Raw genomic sequence first — 20,778 nt, forward strand, 5'->3', positions numbered from 1 at the left:
TCAGGAGGTTAAGCGGCCAACTCTTGATTTCAGCTCAGGTCATCATCTCATGGTTTGTGAGTTCAAACCCTGTGTCAGGCTCTCTGTCTATAGGCTCAGAGCCTGTTTCAGATCCTCTGTCCCCCTCTCTCTCTGCCCCTCCCCTGCTCATACACTCTCTCACACTCTGTCTCTCAAAAATAAATATATATTAAAAAATATTAAAGAAATTAAAATAAAATAAAATAAAATAAAATAAAATAAAATAAAATAAAATAAAATAAGACTAACAATATCAAATGTTGGTGAGGATGTGGAATTACAAATATCTGACACTGCTGCTGAGACTGTAAAATGGTCCATCCATTTCAAAGAAGCAATTAGCAGTTTTTGGTTTTTTTTTAACTTTTTAAACATTTATTTATTTTTGAGACAGAGAAAAAGAGAGCAGGGGAGGGGCAGAGAGAGGGGGGAAAGAGAATCTCAAATATGCTCCATGCTGTCAGCACAAAGCCCAAAGTAGGGCTCAAACTCACAAACCATGAGATCATGACCTGAGCCAAAATCAAGAGTCAGCCACTAAACTGACTGGGTGACCCAGTTTCTTTTAAATTGAACACAACCTGTACCCTATTCTACTCTTAAATACTCACCTGTGAAAAATGCTGACAAAAAGATTTATACAAGAATGTTTACAGCAACCTTATTTATAACAGATACAAACTGGAAAAAACTCAAATGTCCATCAACAGGGGGTGCCTGGATGGCTCAGTCGGTTAAGCAACTGACCAGCTCAGGTCCTGAAATCGCAGTTTGTGAGTTCGAGCCCCGCGTTGGGTTCTGTGCTGACAGATCAGAGCCTGGAGCCTGCTTCAGATTCTGTGTCTCCCTGTCTCTCTGCCCCTCCACTGCTCTCACTCTGTCTCTCTCTCTCTCAAAAATGAACAAACATTAACAAAATTTTTTTAATGTCCATCAACACAAGAACAAATAAGCAAATTGTGGTCAATTCATACAGTGGAATAATACTCAGTAAAATTAAAAACAAAACCTAACTACTGATACCCACACAATAATAAGGATGACTCTTGAAAACATGTTTAGCAAAAGAGGCCAGCTATGAAAGGATGCATTTTGTATGACTTCATTTATATGAAATCTAAGAAGAAACAATAGTGGTTGCCTAGGGAAACAGAGGAATGATTGATTAGAAAGAGGAATGAATCAGCCTTCTGAGGTGAAATGTTCTATATCTTGTCTTGAGTGGTGATTTCACGGGTATATACAATTGTTAAAACTCACTGAGCTGACATCTAAGATCTGTTCATTTCTTGGTATGTTCATTACACCTAAATAGTCACATATGTGTTTATATACTCAGATATATACATCTTTATCATATAGATAACAATGTAATTAAAAAAAAAAAAGTCATCACAAAGTTGAATAGGCTCACCTAGATTTATTTTGACACATGAAGAGGGCCTGGATTTGATTCTCCAAGAGAGCATTATCAAACAAAAGGAATTGTTCTTAAAATATTTGGTGCTCACATGAAACCTGCAGCATGTATTAGCTGTGTGATTTGGGGTGAGACTTAACCTTTCTAAGCTTCTTTTCCTCATTTACCTATTTCACAAGAAGTGACCATGTGCATATTACAGTACTTTGAAAATTCTAAGTTGACATTAAAATATTATTCTTGCTCACAACAGATATAATTAAGCACTCAATTATATTATGTCTGATATGGACATGTAATATGTGTGTATATATGTATGTATGGATTTCTACATATACAGAGACCTTCTAAAAAAAAAAGAAAAAGAAAAAGAAAAAGAAAAACATATGGCCTAATAAGAATGGCTTGCCTATAAGAGCAATGAGAAAAAAATATTTGAAACCAAAAATATTTGTTATATATGCTACACATACAGCATCTGTAACACATATTTATGGGTAACCGTACACACAAATACTGCCCCAACCCCACCTAAAGAAGGGTCAAGCAATTGTTAAACCTAAAGGTCAATGTATAGGTTATACAACAGCTGGCTTCCTTAGTGTAGTGGTTATCATGTTCACCTCACACACGAAAGGTCCCCAGTTTGATCCCAGGCAGAAACACGCTTGTTTTCCCTCTCTGTAGAGCTGTAAAACTTACTCAAGAGTAACTTGGGAAATACACATCAAAACCACAATGAGATACCTCACACCTGTCAGAATGGCTAAAATTAATAACTGCAGGCAACAACAGATATTGGCAAGAATGCAGAGAAAGAGGAACCCTTTTGCACTGCTGGTGGGAATGCTAACTAGTGCAACCACTCTGGAAAACAGTATGGAGGTTCCTCAAAAAATTGAGGCGCCTGGGTGGCTCAGTCGGTTGAGCGGCCGACTTTGGCTCAGGTTACGATCTCGCGGTCCGTGAGTTCGAGCCCCGCATCAGGCTCTGTGCTGACAGCTCGGAGCCCGGAGCCTGTTTCAGATTCTGTGTCTCCCTCTCTCTCTGACCCTCCCCCGTTCATGCTCTGTCTCTCTCTGTCTCAAAAATAAATAAATGTTAAAAAAAAAATTTTTTTAAATAAATAAATAAAAATTTAAAAAAAATTAAAAATGTAACTACCCTATGACCCAGCAATTGTACTACTAGGTATTTATCCAAAGGATACAGGTATGCTGTTTCGAATGGGCACATGCACCCCAATGTGTATAGCAGCACCACTGACAATAGCCAAAGTATGGAAAGAGCCCAGACGTCCATGGACTGATGAATGGATAAAGAAGATGTGGTATGTATGTATGTGTGTGTGTGAGTGTGTGTATACATATACGTATACATACATATATATACGTATACGTATATACATACACAATGGAATGTTACTTGGCAATCAAAAAAATAAAATAAAATCTTGCCATTTGCAACAGCGTGGATGGAACTAGAGTGTATTATATGCTAAGGGAAATTAGAGAAAGACAAATATACGATTTCACTCATATGTAGAATTTAAGATACAAAACAGTTACGGGAAGAGAAGCAAAAATAATATAAAATAATATAAAAACAGGAAGGGGGACAAAACATAAGAAACTCAAATACAGAGAGCTGAAGGCTGGTGGTGGGGTTTTGGATGAGAGGATGGGCTAAATGGGCGAGGGCATTAAGGAGGACACTTGTTGGGATGAGCACTGGGTGTTATACGTAGGGGATGAATCACTGGATTCTCCTCCTGAAATCATTGCACTATATGCTAACTTGGATGTAAATTTTAAAAAACAAAAATATTAAAACAAAGAAAAAAAAGGTAACTATGATATAGATACTACAACAACAAAAAACTTATGAGGGCACATCTATATTATCATAAATTCTGAATTAGAAGTCTTTTTTCGAGGTTTTGGTATATTTTAAAAAGTTGGTTAGGGGCGCCTGGGTGGCTCAGTCGGTTGAGCGTCCGACTTCGGCTCAGGTCACGATCTCGTGGTCCATGGGTTCGAGCCCCGTGTCGGGCTCTGGGCTGATGGCTCGGAGCCTGGAGCCTGCTTCCGATTCTGTGTCTCCCTCTCTCTCTGCCCCTCCCCCATTCATGCTCTGTCTCTCTCTGTCTCAAAAATAAATAAAGGTTGAAAAAAAAATTTTTTTTAAATAAAAAATAAAAAATAAATAAAAAGTTGGTTAAAGTTCGCAATGAAGATTTAAAATTTAAAAATGCATACCCTGTTTTATTTCTTTTCCCAAAGGTTATATTCTGCTTCCAAAGTGAAATGTTCTGCTGTTGATTCTCTGCTGCCTTTAGAAAGTAAGAGCAGCCTTGGGGCACCTGGGTGGCTCAGTCACTTAAGCGTCTGACTTCGGCTCAGGTCATGATCTCGTGGTTCCTGAGTTCGAGCCCCACATCAGACTTTCTACTGTTAGCCCAGAGCTCACTTTGGATCCTCTGCCCCCTCTCCCTCTGTCCCTCCCCACCACGCACACCTGAAAATAAAAGAAAGTAAGAGCAGCCTGTATCTTCGATCAAGATCTCAGAGTCAACAAAACTTCCATCTGGTTTTAAAAAGCGTGTGTGTGTGTGTGTGTGTGTGTGTACACATGCAGATGAGTATGTGTATGAGAACACTAGAAGGAAATATATACCAAAATGTTAACAATGAAAAATAAAACTGCCATTTAATAATCTCTATGCTCAGGGCAAAAGACCCTAAAAAATTAAGGTTAACAATTTGTGTGAAAGATCGAAGACCTAAATGTAAGAGCTAAAACTATAAAATTCTTAGCAGAAAATGGGTATTAATCTATGTGATCTTGGATTAGGCAATAATTTCTTAGACATTACACCAAAAGCACAAGCAACAAAATATAATTAAATTGGACTTCATTAGAATCAAAGTCCAATTCTCCAAAGGACACAGTCAAGAAAGTGAAAAATACTAGAAATCACATGTCTGGTAAGGGATTCTAAATATACAAAGAACTCTTATCACTTAATAATAAAAAACAACCCAATTTAAAAACAGGTAAAGGTTCTGAAGAGACATTTCTCCAAAGAAGATATATAAATGCCAATACATTCTTAAAAAGATGCTCAACACTGTCAGTCATTAGATCACAACAAGGTAACATTCATACCCGCTAGGATGGCTATAAATCAATGACAAGGATGTCAAGAAATCTCAAAGCTCCTACACTGCTGGTAAGAACATATAACTGTGCAGCCACTTTGGAAAACAGTCTGGCCATTCCTCAAAATACAAATTAGAGTTACTATATGGCCCACCAATTCCACTTCCTGGGTATATACCCAAGAGAAGTGATGATGCATGTCTGCAGAAAACTTTTTACATTAAAGTTCAGAGCAGCATTATTCATAATAGCCACAAAGTGGAAACAACCCAAATGATCAACAACTGATGAATCAATAAACAAAATGTGACATATCTACATAATAGAACACTATTCAGCAATAAGACCTGAGGCATTCATCCATGCTACAACATGGATGAACCTTGAAAACATTATGCTGAATTTTAAAAAGCCAGACACGAAAAGCCACATGTTTTTCATTCCATTTACATGAAATGTCAAGAACTGGTGAATCTGTAGAGATGGAAAGCTTATTAACGGCTGCCCAAGACTTGGCAGAGGCAAAGAGGAAAGACTGATGGGCGACAGCTAGAGGGGACCAAGTACCTTTTTGGGGTGATAAAAATGTTCTAAAATTGACTTTGGTGATAGCTACACAACTCCGTGGATATACTAAAAACTGCTGAGTAGTACACGTTAAAGTGGGGGAATTGTAGGGTATGAGAATTATATCTTAATAAAGCTGTTGCTTTAAAATATTCCTGAAACACGGCAGGCATTCAATGAATGAGAGAATAAATAAAAAATGAATAAACAGAAACAAACACCAAATATTGCTACATTTCACTGAGTTTTTAGTTTCTTCAATTCAAGCTGAGAATAATGAGAAGATGCCTATGAAGTACAAGTCCAGTACGAGATGCTTAAGAAATGGCAGCTATTATGATGAATTATAATCATAAGCATGTATTCTCTTTGGTGATATGTAGGAATGAAGCAAATCACAATAAGAAATTCTACTTTCAAATTGCCACAGAATATGATTAGACTTAAGATTAAGTTTTATCTGGTGAGAATGATCAGCAACTACCCTTTTTCTATGAGACGTAAACATATCCTAAGTCTGGTTTCCTTCACAGGAAAAAAGAAGCTAAATCCTTCTCAGCCTTGATGGCTGGTTTTGAATCAGAATGAATAAATGGAAGAATGAATAAATGGAAATATACCAAATATGAATAAATATGGATTTGAAACAAAAGTGGTTTGAATCCTAACTTTACCATTTACTAAGTACTGGATCTCACTTAGGTTTCTTTTCTTCACCTCTAGGTGGGAATGATAATGAGATAGTTAACGCCTATAAAATGTTCAGATAGGAAAAGTCCCTACTGCTTGCTCATTAGCAATCTTAGCATATTAGAGCTACATTAGAAGCAAAAACCAGTGTCAATTATAGTAATATTTTAGTTGGGTGACAGGCTTATAGATGCTCATTTTATTATTACTCTTTAGATTTATATAGTATGTACTCTTTGGCATGTATCAAATACCATATTTTTAAAAAATAGGTCATAAAACAAAACAAACAACAAAAAATAAGGTCTAAGGACCAGGTATTTTTATTTCTTGGTCAATTCATTATCTAGTCAATGAACACCATTTTTCCTAGAGGGCAACAGTCATTTTCACAGAATTTCTCTCCATTATATATAGGCAACTCAAAGCCCAAGTCCTAGATGATCCTTCTGCTGGGGAAAAAACCTACAAAACCAATAATGACTGCTCAGTTTGAGCCATTTCCTCTGAAATAATCTGCATTAGGCTAACATGTTTTGCATTAGGTTAACACAAGGTAGGTCTTTAAAACTGAGTGATTTTTGGAAAAACATGAGCACTGTTCTTAGCTGGTTGCACTGACAGCATTCAGCCAAATACCCACAGGGACACTGCATATTAGATCACCACCACTAGCCAGGATGGTGAGAGTTCTCACGATCAGGCGCACGGGTAACCACTCTTCCCAGTGTTTATCTGGTGGCTGTCTATCAGGTTTCGTTCGGTAAAGAGAGAATTCCTGTATTCCACAGTGGCTGATATTCTTTACACAGAGACTCACTCATTTCATTTAAGGCCTTATTCTCTGTTGAAATACATAGACCTTTGGGAGAACTGGCAGATTATGCTTTAATAATCATTTACACTGTAGTGTAATTGAATTCATCAATACAAACTCAGTAATTACACATTTTCTTTCCTCCTCGAATGAAGAAGAAATTTAGAAAAAAGAGGGCAGCAAAAAATGTTTGAGATGAAGAACTGTGGACAACCTCATCGTTCTGCCTACAACCCAACCTGTCTATTTTTCATGCTGTCAATTTCCAACTAGACAATCCATCAAAGCTCTCAGAAAGAAGTCACGATGAAAGAAGAAATTTAGAGTGTCAGCACAACCTTCAAGGCACCCCAGACTTCAATAGAAATTCCCAAAGTTCAAACCTAGAAACAGGGTCCATGGTAGGAAAAACAAAGGAACCAAATATCTGATTACAGTTTAACCACCTAGGTCACATGTCAGACATGGGAACAGGTCAGTTTCATGGGCAAAAACCTCTGGGTATTACAAATGGAAACAAATAATTAGCTACATGGGACAGAAAGAGCATGACTCAGGATATTTCTGGCAAGTGTACACATGAGCAGTTGCAAAACTAAGGAAATTTCTTAACCAAACTAAAACTAAAACTGAGAAAAAGAATATTTACGATTTGCAAACATTCTCTCATGACAAAAGAAATAATTACAGCATCTAATTAGGGTAAAGGAAGAAGAGAAACTATATTTTTTGTGATCTGCTTAAACAAAGGTCTTATTCTATGTTTGTTATTTGTCCTTCATGAAAAAAGAAAGTCAGCCAAAGAGGTGAGTTTTCTTCCTGAGAATGTACTTGGGTGGGCATGTGTACAAGCATACACACAAATGGACATACATACATATGTACATATGTACACACACACACACACACACACACACACACACAAAGAGCCCAAGTCACCTCTTCAATAGGAACTTCAAGTGCCCAAAGGTGAGGACCCAGGTATGTACCAGGCTGACAAATCTCATCAAGAAGAATCCAGAGCAGCCCCTCTCTCTGACCCTCAGGGCATCTTCTCTGAATTAAAAGTTGCAAAGGTCACTGACCTTATCACCTCAAGTTCCACTAGCAACTGAGGAGGGTTTAGCCAGGATTGTCAGCCAATTCAACTGGAAATTATTAAGGGCTTCAGGGACAAAACGGACTAAATAAGTCTTAAATTGTGTATTAACAAATTTGAAATGAACACCACAAATAAAATTAGTTGAGCTACAAACTTAGATTAGAGAATTGGTCTAAATCCAATGTTATACTCACATTTTAAAGATAGAAACCTTTGTGCTCTAATTAAATATAATCTGAAACTCTGCATTCAGAAATGTAATAGCCTTAACATAATTACAGTTGTTTGCTATAACCTCTGGTCCCTAAAGAAGGAAAATTATAATTATACCACAATGGTTTACTCAGTCCTACACCTGAAATATAAGAGCTCAATTAATCAGTCATCTCACACTTAAACTTCCAGACAATATAAATGTATGGGAACCCTATCCACTACTCTATTTTCTATAATATTTAAGAATCAGAATCAGAATTTTACAAAGTGTGGAACATAATGTCAGGAGCTTCTCAGAGTTAGAGCTGACAAAAATACTACCTCTTTTCTGCACTTAAAATCAGTTAGATCATGCAATGAAATTAAAAAGCATTCCTTATTATCACTGAGAAAATCTTAGAAACCCTTGAGTTCAGAAGGAATGTCACTCAGATATTATACCTAACGTGCAAAAAAAGGTTAAAGGAACATACTTGTCATGAGAGATGCCCAGTATTAATACTTACACAACCTCCAGCAAGAATTTCTGCTAAAAGTGGAATGGAGCCATCTCTTCTGGTAAATTTGTCCCGGACAAAATCATTAACCTAATCAGAAAGACAACATCGGTTAACTAGAATTCTCAACCATTTCCTCTAATGGCATGTTATTCATTTTCCAAGTCATCAAAATATTTGTCTCATGATGAAATTAAAAATTATCACATCGGGCGCCTGGGTGGCTCAGCTGGTTAAGTGTTTGGCTTCAGCTCTGGTCATGATCTCGGTTTGAAAGTTCAAGCCCTGCATCAGGCTCTCTGCTGTCTACACATAGCCCACTTCAGATCCTCAGTCCCCCTCTCTCTCTGCCCCTCCCCTGCTGGTTCTCTCTCTCTCTCTCTTTCTCTCTCTCTCTCTCTCTCAATGTAAATAAACTTTTAAAAAATTATTAAATGTCTACATAAAAGTTTAAAGTTTTACAAATGTCTTGATAGTGTGCCAGTCTCAGCAGGAGCACCATTAATTTTTGGCTTAATGATAATCTAAACGAAAGACATAAATTCAAAAAGAAAGATACTTACAGTCAGTTTAATGGCCTTTTCTGGAGCAACCCCTATAAGCTGTGGTATCAGACCTAGGTAAACAGAAAGAAGCATTAACAATATGAATGTACTAAACATGAACATACAAGCCCAACAAGCAACGGTTTCCCTCATATTATTAATGCATCAAACATTTAGGGTTTTCATTAAAATATGGAAAAATGGACTATCCTAAAAACTCTGTACATGTATACAATACTGATGTGAAATATAATGTTATGCTTTCTTGAGGCTATAAATCCTTTTCTTAAGCATGCTTCCTTTAAAGCCTAATTATCTAACACCTCTCAAAAAGTATGTGAGCAAGGAATGGAGACCATGGATCTTCTCTACTCCTGAACATTGCCAATAACAATGTAACCAAATCCCCTCCCTTTACAACCAACAATATACAAACATAGACAGGCACTTTAAAGAAGCCAATGTTGTATGCTTGGAAAACCTCTGCAAAGCCTGCTGTTGAAAAGACCCAGATTTTGCCACAAACGCTGCTACCTATATAATAGCATATAGTGGTTTGGTTATTACAGAACACCAACTTGCATAATTTTCTCTTTATAGAGAAAACCAGAATTCAGTACCATTTATTTTAAAGGAAGCCAAAACTGCAAAGAAAAATGCAGTTTTAAGTATCATTTAATGGATATCTTTTACAAACAAAAACATATGCCTGCTACATTCTTATTTACTAATGTATGTCAAACTTAAGACATTTCAAAAGAATCTTCTTAAAACAAAGGAAATCATTATTCTTAGAAAGTTAAATTTCCCAGGCTGGCTGCAAACTGCAAAAGAAAAAAAATATATAAACAATTCAACATCTGTAGATATTCATAAGGCTCAGCTTTGTAAAGCACACAGATTACTCAAATTGTTGGCATACATTTTTTGCATACATTTTTTAAAGATGCTAACAATAAACATTCTATATCCTTTAAATCACCCAGCCAAGGGGGAGTTATGTATGTGTTTGCACACTCACTGCTGATCTTAAGCCTACTTTGAGGATACTGCTGAGTGATTTTCTAAGAGTTGAGAGCCAGCAAGTAATCATACATACAGGCTACTGTCAGTCAAACTGAATTATCAATGACAAACACAAATCTGCACACACCTTTAATGGGTAGCAGACTGATTTAAAAGAATAAATCAGCAGATGGCAGTCTTAACTTTCTAACCTTCATGATTATGAGGCCCTATTACTTTTAATCTAACTTCCATACAACCACGTCAGCATGTGTATTTGTTTTACAACTTGCCTCAATAAGGCTCATGGAATTTTAATAAAGTACTGATTTATGTCATTTTATCATTGTTGCCTGCAAAGAAATTTAGGCTAATCTGTCAACAATTTTGTCAATCATCTGACAGAATAATGGACCAGTTCTAAGCCATATATGACAATCTCAATAATCATAGTGTTCACATACAGGACTCCTACAATCTTCTCTCTAATACAAGAGTCTCTCATTTAAAGAACTGATTTTATCAGCTCACATCCTGGATAAAGCTAACAATCCCTCCACCTCTCCCCCACCCCTAAACTTGCTATATTGGACTCATTTCATTAACATGACATCTCTCCCAAATGAAATTTTCCGTAAGCATCCATCCATTGAGAAGGTTAAACTGTGCAGTATATATCTAGGTTACTTCTGATAGAGAAAAAGTAAACCAAGGAGGAAGAAAGGTCATTTTTCAACAAAGAAAGATTGGAGATGACAAAGAAAAAAAAAAAAAAAAAAACCCTTAGCACCACTCAACCCTCATTAAATTCCTCATTAAATATAATCTAGATATGCAGGGTTTAGTACAGCTTAAAATAAGCATTCCCAGGCAGAGATCTGCATTCTGGACAACACACACCTTCCTCCCGTGGAGTACATGTGATACAGCTGGAATTCAGGGAGGTTAGAGTTCTGAATATTTGAGTAAAATTAACTACATTCATTCTTAGGAGCAGGGTATTTAAGCCTACTTTGATTTCAAAACCACTCTCTTTTCTTATTCTATATAAAATGCCAATAATGAACATCCTCATGACCCTCTCCTTTAACTGTATCAGAGATACATTTTTCACTTGAATATCTGCAAATAATGCTAACCAGAGGTGTTTTTTCCTCCTGTACATGAGCATAAGCTTTGTTCAGGTCCAGTCTTTCTTTCCAAGGAAGAAGTTCTAGGCCAAACAGTTCAACAGAGCTCAGAGTGAGCTAGGGATTAATGAGACTGTGTGTGCAAACAAATAAGTACAGTAAATTACAAAAATGCTCTGGACTTGAGCATGTAGAGAATATTTTCAAAGAATTCCAAGTGGCGCCCAAAGGGATTAAAAAATTAATCTCCCTCCCAAAGGAAACCCTAAATTCTAATGTGAAAACATGTACATGAAAGTCATTCCCTCTCCAAAGAGAACAAGTTCCTACAAAGCCGACGGGGGTGGGGAGAATTCTACAAGGGGGTTGTTGCCTCTGATGCTGACAGCACTATGCTCAGCCTAGACTTGGTGGTAACATTCTCTGCAAAAGAAAATCTCTCTGCTTTTACTCACAGTGCCTCTGAGCTAAGGGGAGGAAAGGAGACAGAATGAGACATGAAGCCAAGCGTTTTCTTTTATTCATTTTTTTTTTTTTCTAACTTCAGATGACTCACTGGAAAAAAAGACTTGTGAATGGTCTCCTTGGAAGAGACAAACACATTTGATATCTCTTTCAATTGAAACAAGTGCATAGAGGGGCGCCTGGGTGGCACAGTCGGTTAAGCGTCCGACTTCAGCCAGGTCACGATCTCACGGTCCGTGAGTTCGAGCCCCGCGTCGGGCTCTGTGCTGACTGCTCAGAGCCTGGAGCCTGTTTCTGATTCTGTGTCTCCCTCTCTCTCTCTGCCCCTCCCCCGTTCATGCTCTGTCTCTCTCTGTCCCAAAAATAAATAAACGTTGAAAAAAAAAATTAAAAAAAAAATAAAATAAAATAAAAAAATAAAAAAAAAAAGAAACAAGTGCATAGAGGGTAAACTCACTTTCAGCTAACTGCCTGGCTTCTATTTCACAGAGCAGAGGCATATCTCTTTTCTCCAACTCTTTGAGAAAAGCAGCTCTCTGTTTCTTAGCTGTCATCCTTTACTCCACTTGCAGACATGTGCCTGAGTTTGTCAGAGCACAGTGGCAACAGAATTTGGATTCCATGAAATACACACATCAGGAAGAAATAAAGGCCTTGTCTACACACATATTGCTAGTTACCAGCAAGAATGTAAAAAGGGAAACAAGCAACAAGAAAATTAAAAGAGAGAAACATCTTTACTCTGACTGGACAACACACTTTTTTCATAATCAAGGTGTTAAAATCTGCTGCTGCTGAGATAAAACCACTAACTTCAGCAGCTAAGATACAGTTACTCACCCCGGTAGAGTCCAAAGAAGCCCTCATAACGCAAGACTTTCTTAAAACAGTCAAAGCTGTTTTTGTACATCAGCTCCCCAACAACCGAGCCAGTGCCACGCTGGTTTTGCATGCGGGTCTTCACCAGATCTATAGGATATACTGCAGTGGCTCCCACAGCTACAAAGAAAACAAGTTTTACCCTTAGAAGAGAGTGCAATTAAATGGAGGCTCTTTAAGGACAACCAATCTCATCTCAAAGGACTAGAAAACAAAATACGGTATCTATTCTCACAAAAGAGACTGTATGTTATTCTTCCTTCTTCCATACACTGCTGAAGGATGACAGGCTAGCATTTGGGACCCATAAATACAGCTGCTTCAGAGAACAACTGCGTGCATTTTCAAGTCATTACCAACGTTAAGTCATCAAGACTTGATTTCCACAACATGAAACTATTATATATTTCTTTATACTTTCCATTCAATGCCTAAATATTATACCATTTACCTTTTAAAATAACCATATGTGTAGAAACAGGTAGCTATAATTTTAAAACTTAGTTTACTAAAGCATTTTGGTAAATTACTCTTAGTTATGACCATAATATTGGAACCACATCTCAACATGACCCTATCCCTTTGTACAGAATTTGTGCTTTTTGGCTTTTTTTAATGCCAGGCTTTAGGATTTCTGACACTGGAAAAATTATAAAATGAAGTGGAGTGTTATTTTTCAACTGTTGAAAACCAAAACATGTTCTGCAACTTCTAAAACTGAAAAGGAAAAAACAATAGTTTCATCAGTTCAGGCTTGTTTTGAAAAATCATAAGCATTTTAATCACACCTCCTAGGATCTTCTCAACAAAGCTACTTCAGATTCTATACATTTTCTATGGAAAGATGTAAGAAAAAAAAAAAGTCTCTCAAATGTTGCCTAGGAGCAGGGACTAGGGGTTCATTTTAGCAAATATTAACTACAAGTCTAGATAATTCTTTAGCCAGTAAAGAGGGAGAGGGAAAAAAAAAAAATACAAGTAGAAAAGCTACAGTGAATCAATCACTTTAGCAGGCTGTTTTGTTTTGCAAGGTTCTGGGATTTGTATACCTGCCTCACCCCCAACACCATTATTCCATTTCTTCACACTGTCTTAACAGGATAATTAAGGCAAGTGCAGCACGCATGCAGACTTTCACTTTATTACAGGGGTTTGTCCTGAAGACACACTGGAGCCAGAAGGGCCACAGCTGTGCTGCGACAATCCTCTCATCACAGGTAGAAATAAAGGACACTGCAGAAAGCTCTGTAGTTATGACCCGCAGGAACTAGAAACTGCACCTTTGCTGACCTGTCTCGGTCTAGTGAGATAGTACTGAATTAACACAAGCTTGAGACAGCACACAGACATGTCACTCACCTCCAGCAACTGAGCCCAGAGTGAATCTGTAAGCAGACTCGGCAATCTGGAGCCAGATCGGCCTGCCTAAACCGTGCGATTGCTGCAGGGAGGAAAAAATAGGTAAAGACACTCGGAAAAGTATATGGCAAATAAAAAAGGCTACAATTCAGCTACTTACGATTTTAAAAATAGATACCTCGATTAGCCTAAGAGACACAGTTGCCTTCTTCTCGCCCCGTTTTTTAATAAGCCTATTAATACCTGATTTCTCTAATATTGGAGAATACACTATCATTTCCAGAGAAGTGAATCTTTCGGGTAAATGTCTCGAGTATAAAATCTTTCCCCCTTCTTTAGCTAACTTAAAATTTTAAAATATTTCAAAAATGGGGGCACCTGGGTGGCTCAGTCAGTTAAGCATCCAACTTCATCTAAGGTCATGATCTCACAGTTCATGAGTTTGAGCACCGCATGGGGCTTGCTGCTGTCAGCGTGGAGCCTGCTTTGTATCCTCTGTCTCCCTCTCTCTGCTGCTTCCCCACTCCCACTCGCTCTCTCTCAAAAGTAAACATTAAAAAAATATATTTCTAAAAGGTACACAAACTATCTTGATTCCTAAATCAGAGAATACTGATGATAAAAAACACCTTCTCTAATGATTGAAAGTCATCAGATTCCTAGGTCCATCAATTACTGCATCAAGATCTAATGCACCTGTTGGTGCTATCTTCCCATGCCTCAAGGCCATTACTTCTTTCACCAACAGCCTCCTGGTTGGATTTGGTTTGGCCGCCTATCGCCTCTTTTCTTAAGGCTGGAGCAGTCACACAACTAGGATTGTTATGTATATGTAGGTGAAGCAAAGTCAAATGCTTCTCTTTGGGACTAAAGTGAAAAACTTTAATAACTACAGTTTTAAGAGTTCAGAGCCTTGGCCCCCTTACTTCTGGCTTTACAAGCTCACCACTGAGGTTATCACTAGTTAACCACATATTTCTGAACCATGTTACTGAGCATTTTCTTTCCTAGACCTATGTATTCTCCAGCTATACCTATCCAAAGAAAGGCTTTAAAATTTTTTTTTTCAACGTTTATTTATTTTTGGGACAGAGAGAGACAGAGCATGAACAGGGGAGGGGCAGAGAGAGAGGGAGACACAGAATCGGAAACAGGCTCCAGGCTCTGAGCCATCAGCCCAGAGCCTGACGCGGGGCTCGAACTCACAGACCGCGAGATCGTGACCTGGCTGAAGTCGGACGCTTAACCGACTGCGCCACCCAGGCGCCCCAAAGAAAGGCTTTAAAAAATAAGTCTCTGGGGCCTGGAGCTTACTATTTTTTAAAGGCTTTAAATCATTCTGCTATGTAGTTAGGCTGAAAACTATCCTAGCTACCCACATTTATAGTTACAACATAGGATTTATGATGATAACAATGCAAAGGAAAAAACCCTATTGTGACTCAGAATGTTATTTCATAGGTAACCCACAACATAAAGGATCTAAAATAATTTGTCTATACTAGTCTGCCAGTCTTGTTCTTTAATATATTCTTTATGAAAACAGCAGTTATGCTGCATAAACAGTTTGAAATGAAAGAATAAAATATTTGGTTTATCATAAAGAAAACTTGAAAAATATTAACTTGGAATGAGTTTTTAAAAACCTGCATAATAAAAAGCTTAGATACGCTCATTAGAATAATTTAATGGAGAGGGAATCCATGCCTAAAATCTAAAAGAAAGAAAAAAAGCTAGTCTACTCTGACTTGCTTTCATCTGTACAATCTCTTCAAAGCTCAATTAATCAAGATAAATATGACAAACCTGGATATTTACAAATAATTTGAGACGCAGCCTATAGAAAGGTTTTATTTGGTTGTTTTGTAAATCTTGAATCACAATACACATCTTTTCAGTTTTTAACCAAAGCACGTGATACCTAAATGTTTAATGTTTGATTGTGATCTCTGTAGGCAGAGATCTTTTAAAAGCTCATTATGCTTAAAAAAGAAAAAAAAAAAACCAGCTCATTATGCTTGCCAGTGCTGTGGTTCAACAAATTCTATAGTAAAAAGGAAAATAAGTAATGTATGATGAAAAGTCAAAATGAAACCCAGAGAAAACCCTTGGCAAAAAAAATTGGTAAAACACCATTATTTCAAATATCAGTACATATTTTATAAAGCTCAACTATCACAATATACTAACTTTATTATAATCCATTGCGTGAAAGTATATACCTATTATGTACAAAACTGAATTTAGCATGTGGAAGAAACCATCATGAAAACGGTGGAAAATTACAGAGTAGTACATTATCATGATCTTGTAGGAAATACATTTTTTCCTACCAAGTTAGCCCAGACAACTGCATTGCCATCCATTGTGTTTAATTTATGTACTGTAACAAAAGTGAGCAATAAATAGAAACTGATATTTATATTTGAAATCAAATAAGGGAAAGAGTAGGATATTTTAACAAAACCTTAATATAAGCATAATTTGATTCTTTCATAGAAGAGCAAATGGGCCATCCAAAAAGACAATTACTTTTTGTTCTCTTTATCACTACAATAACAACACTAATTTTAGACTGTTCAGAGATTTACTATCTCCCAAAGGGTGAAAGTACTTTACCAAGCAGCATTCAAGACCTGTGCTCTAATGCAGCCATTGGGGGGCCCAATGTTTCTCAATCTTCTGTAAATAAACTCCCTTTGAGACCATCAGGATGGTCTAACCCACAGTGAGACCACAAAGTACTAATTTCTCAGTCAGTCCACTGTGCATTTAAAGGTAAGATGGCCATACTAAGGACAGGACAAGTGACAATAAAGGTCTCATAGTGAGATGGGGAATAAGCAGACCCGTGGCCCTAGTCACCCCACTGCATTCTCCACCATTATTTAAGTAAATAGTTTCAACAACCGTTTATGAATGAATACTCCTGCCAACCAAAGATTATGATTTCATTTATAAATTATATACATGATCCATCGTACTAATATCTATATAAATCTAAGTAATAGGTTTTATTAAATTACACACAATATGCATTGTACACTTGATCTTAGCCAAAAGGGCAAGAAGCGATTACATTGTAAACATCTACAAAAGTAAAAGTTATAAAAGAATGAGATCAGAGGTGCCTGGGTAGCTCAGTCAGTTAAGTGTCCAACTCCAGCTCAGGTCATGATCTTGCAGTTTGTGAGTTCAAGCCCCGCGTGGGACTCTGTGCTGACAGCTTGGAGCCTGGAACCTGCTTCAGGTTCTGTGTCTCCCTCTCTCTCTGCCCTTCCCCCACTCATGCTCTGTCTGTCTCAAAAATAAATAAACATTAAAAAACAAAAAGAGGGGCACCTGGGTGGCGCAGTCGGTTAAGCGTCCGACTTCAGCCAGGTCACGATCTCGCGGTCCGTGAGTTCGAGCCCCGCGTCAGGCTCTGGGCTGATGGCTCAGGCCCTGGAGCCTGTTTCCAATTCTGTGTCTCCCTCTCTCTCTGCCCCTCCCCCATTCATGCTCTGTCTCTCTCTGTCCCAAAAATAAATAAACGTTGAAAAAAAAATTTTTTAAAACAAAAAGAATGAGATGGTATAAAATAATTTTCAAAAAATTTTATTTTCATTTACTAAGCCAAAAATCTTTTTGCTATCACTTCAACGTATTATATTGACTATGTTCAGTTAGTTTTTTAAACATTGATTGAACAAAGCAAGGCTAACCAGTTACTTCTAATACTCTGTTTCAAAGATAGCACAGTGGAAAACACAGTGTGTGTCTTCAAGGTAAAGATAAGTTAAGAGTCTGTTTCTTGGACAGCAAAAATATTTTTAACTTCTAAAAACATGCACATAAAACTTTATCCCAAAATGGAATTTCTCAATTACAAAACTGGGTGAAAACAGGCCTCGTTCTCATAGATTTATTATTTTCAATCATGTCTCCTTTCAAAAAAATATGTTGAACTAAAACTCAAATAAGGGCTATGATCCCAAAAAAGAATAAAATTACCACTATTTTTTATTAATATAAAAAGCCTCTCCTGTGTTCATCACATATATTTTCTTTACCCTCTCTCTTCCTTTACAAAATGTTTATGGATCAGTCAGTGAAGAATCCAATTTCAGCTCAGGTCATGATCTCACGGTTTGTGAGTTCAAGTCCCATGTCAGGCTCTGTGCTGACAGCTCAGAGCCTGGAGCCTACTTTGGATTCTGTCTCCCTCTCTCTTTGCCCCTCCCTCGCTTGTGTTCTGTTGCTCTCTCTCTCTCAAAATTAAATAAGCACTTAAAAACTAATTTTTTAATGTTTATAAGCCCTACAAAATCCTATGAAAACTGAAGGATTACAGTGTGTTTTAATTCTTAGCTAAAAACATCTCTAACTATAAACACCCAAATACGCAAATGCCTTTTGGCCTCTGCCCTTATTAAATAGCATTTATTTATTTTTTTAAATACAATATGGTCAGTAAGTTTTTCTCAAGCTTAGCTATCACTGTAACTTATGGTTCACTTGTATTCAGGTATGTAAATTAATGTAATTAATGCTATGGATTTCACTTCATGAATATTCATAAGTAGAACGCTACTGTAGCTGTCATGCCTGTTAATGACTGTGTACTGAATTTTTAGCATTTAGACTGAAAGAAAATACTCAACACTAAGATCGCCTACCGTGAGCAAATGGGCCAAAGGAAAAGGCACTTTCCCTTAAGTTATGATTATGATCATGAAGGTGATATTTAACAAAATTAATTAAGTGTTTTTCAAAGCAAAATAAGAGTTGAGAATCTTAACTGATTTTTAACCTGTTCCCTAAGCACATGTGTATGATAGGAAATGACTTGAGACCTCATTTGGGTAGCAGAAAATTCTTCTGCTTTTGTTGTTGAACATACCTCAATCTATAAATGAGAATGACCTAGAGCAAGATCATGCCACAAGTCAAGCTATGTGCCCAAACCACACTACTTCAGGTAGTATGTCAATCCAATGAAGAGAGCTACCTCTTCAAAACAGCATACTATTAATGGAGAGAAGAAAAGGAAAAGCTGAAGATTTTTATACTGACTATACGAGGTGGGGGAGAAAAGAGCTAGATTTTAATACCTACTGAGATGTACGGTTGGAAAAATAAGGCTAGGGAAAATAAATTAACAAAATTCTTTTGCCAGTAAATCACACCTGAATTTGAATTCAATATTCTTGGCCTTACAAAATAAGATTTAAGAGTTGGTGGGTTTTGTGTTCGTTTTGTTTTTTTGATACCACAGGTAAGTAAAATCAGATGATACTTGTCTTTCTTGGACCTATTTCACTTAGCATTAATACCCTCTAGGTCCATCCAAGGTGTCACAATTGGCAAGATCTCATTCTTTTTTATGGCTGAGTAATATTTGTGTGTGTGTGTACCACATCTTTCTCATCCATTCATCTACTGGTGGACACTTGGGTTACTTCCATATCTTGGCTGTTGTAAATAATGGTTGCCAGAGGGAATGTGTAGGGCGGGGGGGGGGGGGGGGATGCAAAATAAAGGGGATTAAGAGGTATAAACTTCCAGTTATAAACTAAATCCGTCACAGAGATGAAAAGTACAGCATAGGAAATATAGTAATGTTATAAGCTATTTATAGACACATAATACTGAAAAATATCTTTTGAAATGCAACTTTTTCAAATTTCTAGAGCAAATTTTCATAAATGTATACCACAAAATGTAAAATTAAATTCACTAAGCTCTTTAAATGTTTCAATATCTCAACCATTTAACAATTTTATTAAATTTTATTATGAATCAATGAATTGGAATAAATCCATCTATTTTTTAAGGACCTGAGAACGTACAGTGGAAATAAACTTTGATGGCAGCAGGTAAGAATTCTTTGCTACTAAAGAAGCTAAATTGTAAGGAGTTACAGATATATCTTAATCTACAGAAAGCTTTGTTACACTCCAAACAAAGTATTAACATAAAATGTAGATATAAAAGCAAAATTTTCCATTTTCAATCTACTTACCTGACTACAAACATTCTTATTTATTATGAAAAGTAGAACTAGAAATCCTAATTAGCTTTAGAAGCAGAAACATCATTTCATGGAGCACAAGTAGAAGAAAAATTTCCTACCAAAATTTCCCAAAGTGAACCACACTTAACATGCCTTGATCTTTTACTAGCACATGTGGCTATTCACCTATGTGGCAGCAATGAAGAAAAAACAGACTTGGGCTCTTTCTGTGGCATGCCCATTTAGTGTTTTCTCTCTCTCCTTTTTTTCCTGTCTTCTTCCCTATCTCCCCACACCCTTTCAACGTCTCATACGGCACAAGTCTCCTCAGGAATCATGTGGCACACAAGCATTGTCTATGACAGCAGGGAAATAGCGGGTGACAGGGAGGAGCCCTCCTAACCCTCACCCCACACACAAAGCCATGTGACCATAACTACAACTGGGGCCTCCTCCAAGTGCCACAGAAGTGAAAGTTTCAATTTAAAACAAGACTTAAAAAGAAAAGAAAAGAAAAATAACTGTGCCATTGTACTCTTCCATGTAATATCATGGGGTTTATTTTCCCACTGAGGTAGTATTTTTGTAATCAGAAATGGGACTGTATTAACTTTATGGGACTCAGAAGCTATTGTTTAAATCATCCTTTAGGAAAAACTGCTAATATTTTATTTAAAAAATGTAGTAATATTCAAGGTTGTCTTTCTGGCTCATTACTTATATAGTTTTCCTGTGTTATTATTGTAATCTATAAAGCATGATCTCAGTGAAAGATGTACTTCATTAGAAGAATGTTTTGATTTTTCAAGCCCTATAAATATCAGTCTAATTTTTCAAAGTGAACTTAACACTAATCTTTAAGTGTCACCACACAAGTGAAAGGAAGACTGCTAGTTCTAGGGAGGAGT

At 37.0% G+C, this 20,778-nt stretch overlaps 1 protein-coding gene across 2 annotated transcripts in view; it reads right to left on the reverse strand.

Annotated features, from left to right (window-relative positions):
- Window positions 1–20,778, reverse strand: part of SLC25A12 (solute carrier family 25 member 12) — a 104,463-nt gene that overhangs the window by 22,576 nt on the left and 61,109 nt on the right. For both annotated transcript variants that reach the window (XM_030323707.2, XM_030323708.1), the window contains 4 exons: window positions 13,876–13,957; window positions 12,478–12,636; window positions 9,056–9,108; window positions 8,502–8,582 (listed from right to left, as the gene is read on the reverse strand). In XM_030323707.2, coding sequence (XP_030179567.1) covers window positions 8,502–8,582; window positions 9,056–9,108; window positions 12,478–12,636; window positions 13,876–13,957 — 375 coding nt within the window. The remainder of the gene's footprint in view (window positions 1–8,501; window positions 8,583–9,055; window positions 9,109–12,477; window positions 12,637–13,875; window positions 13,958–20,778) is intronic.

Source organism: Lynx canadensis, chromosome C1 (assembly GCF_007474595.2).
Source record: "Lynx canadensis isolate LIC74 chromosome C1, mLynCan4.pri.v2, whole genome shotgun sequence".
In the NCBI taxonomy this organism is placed as follows: Eukaryota; Metazoa; Chordata; class Mammalia; order Carnivora; family Felidae; genus Lynx; species Lynx canadensis.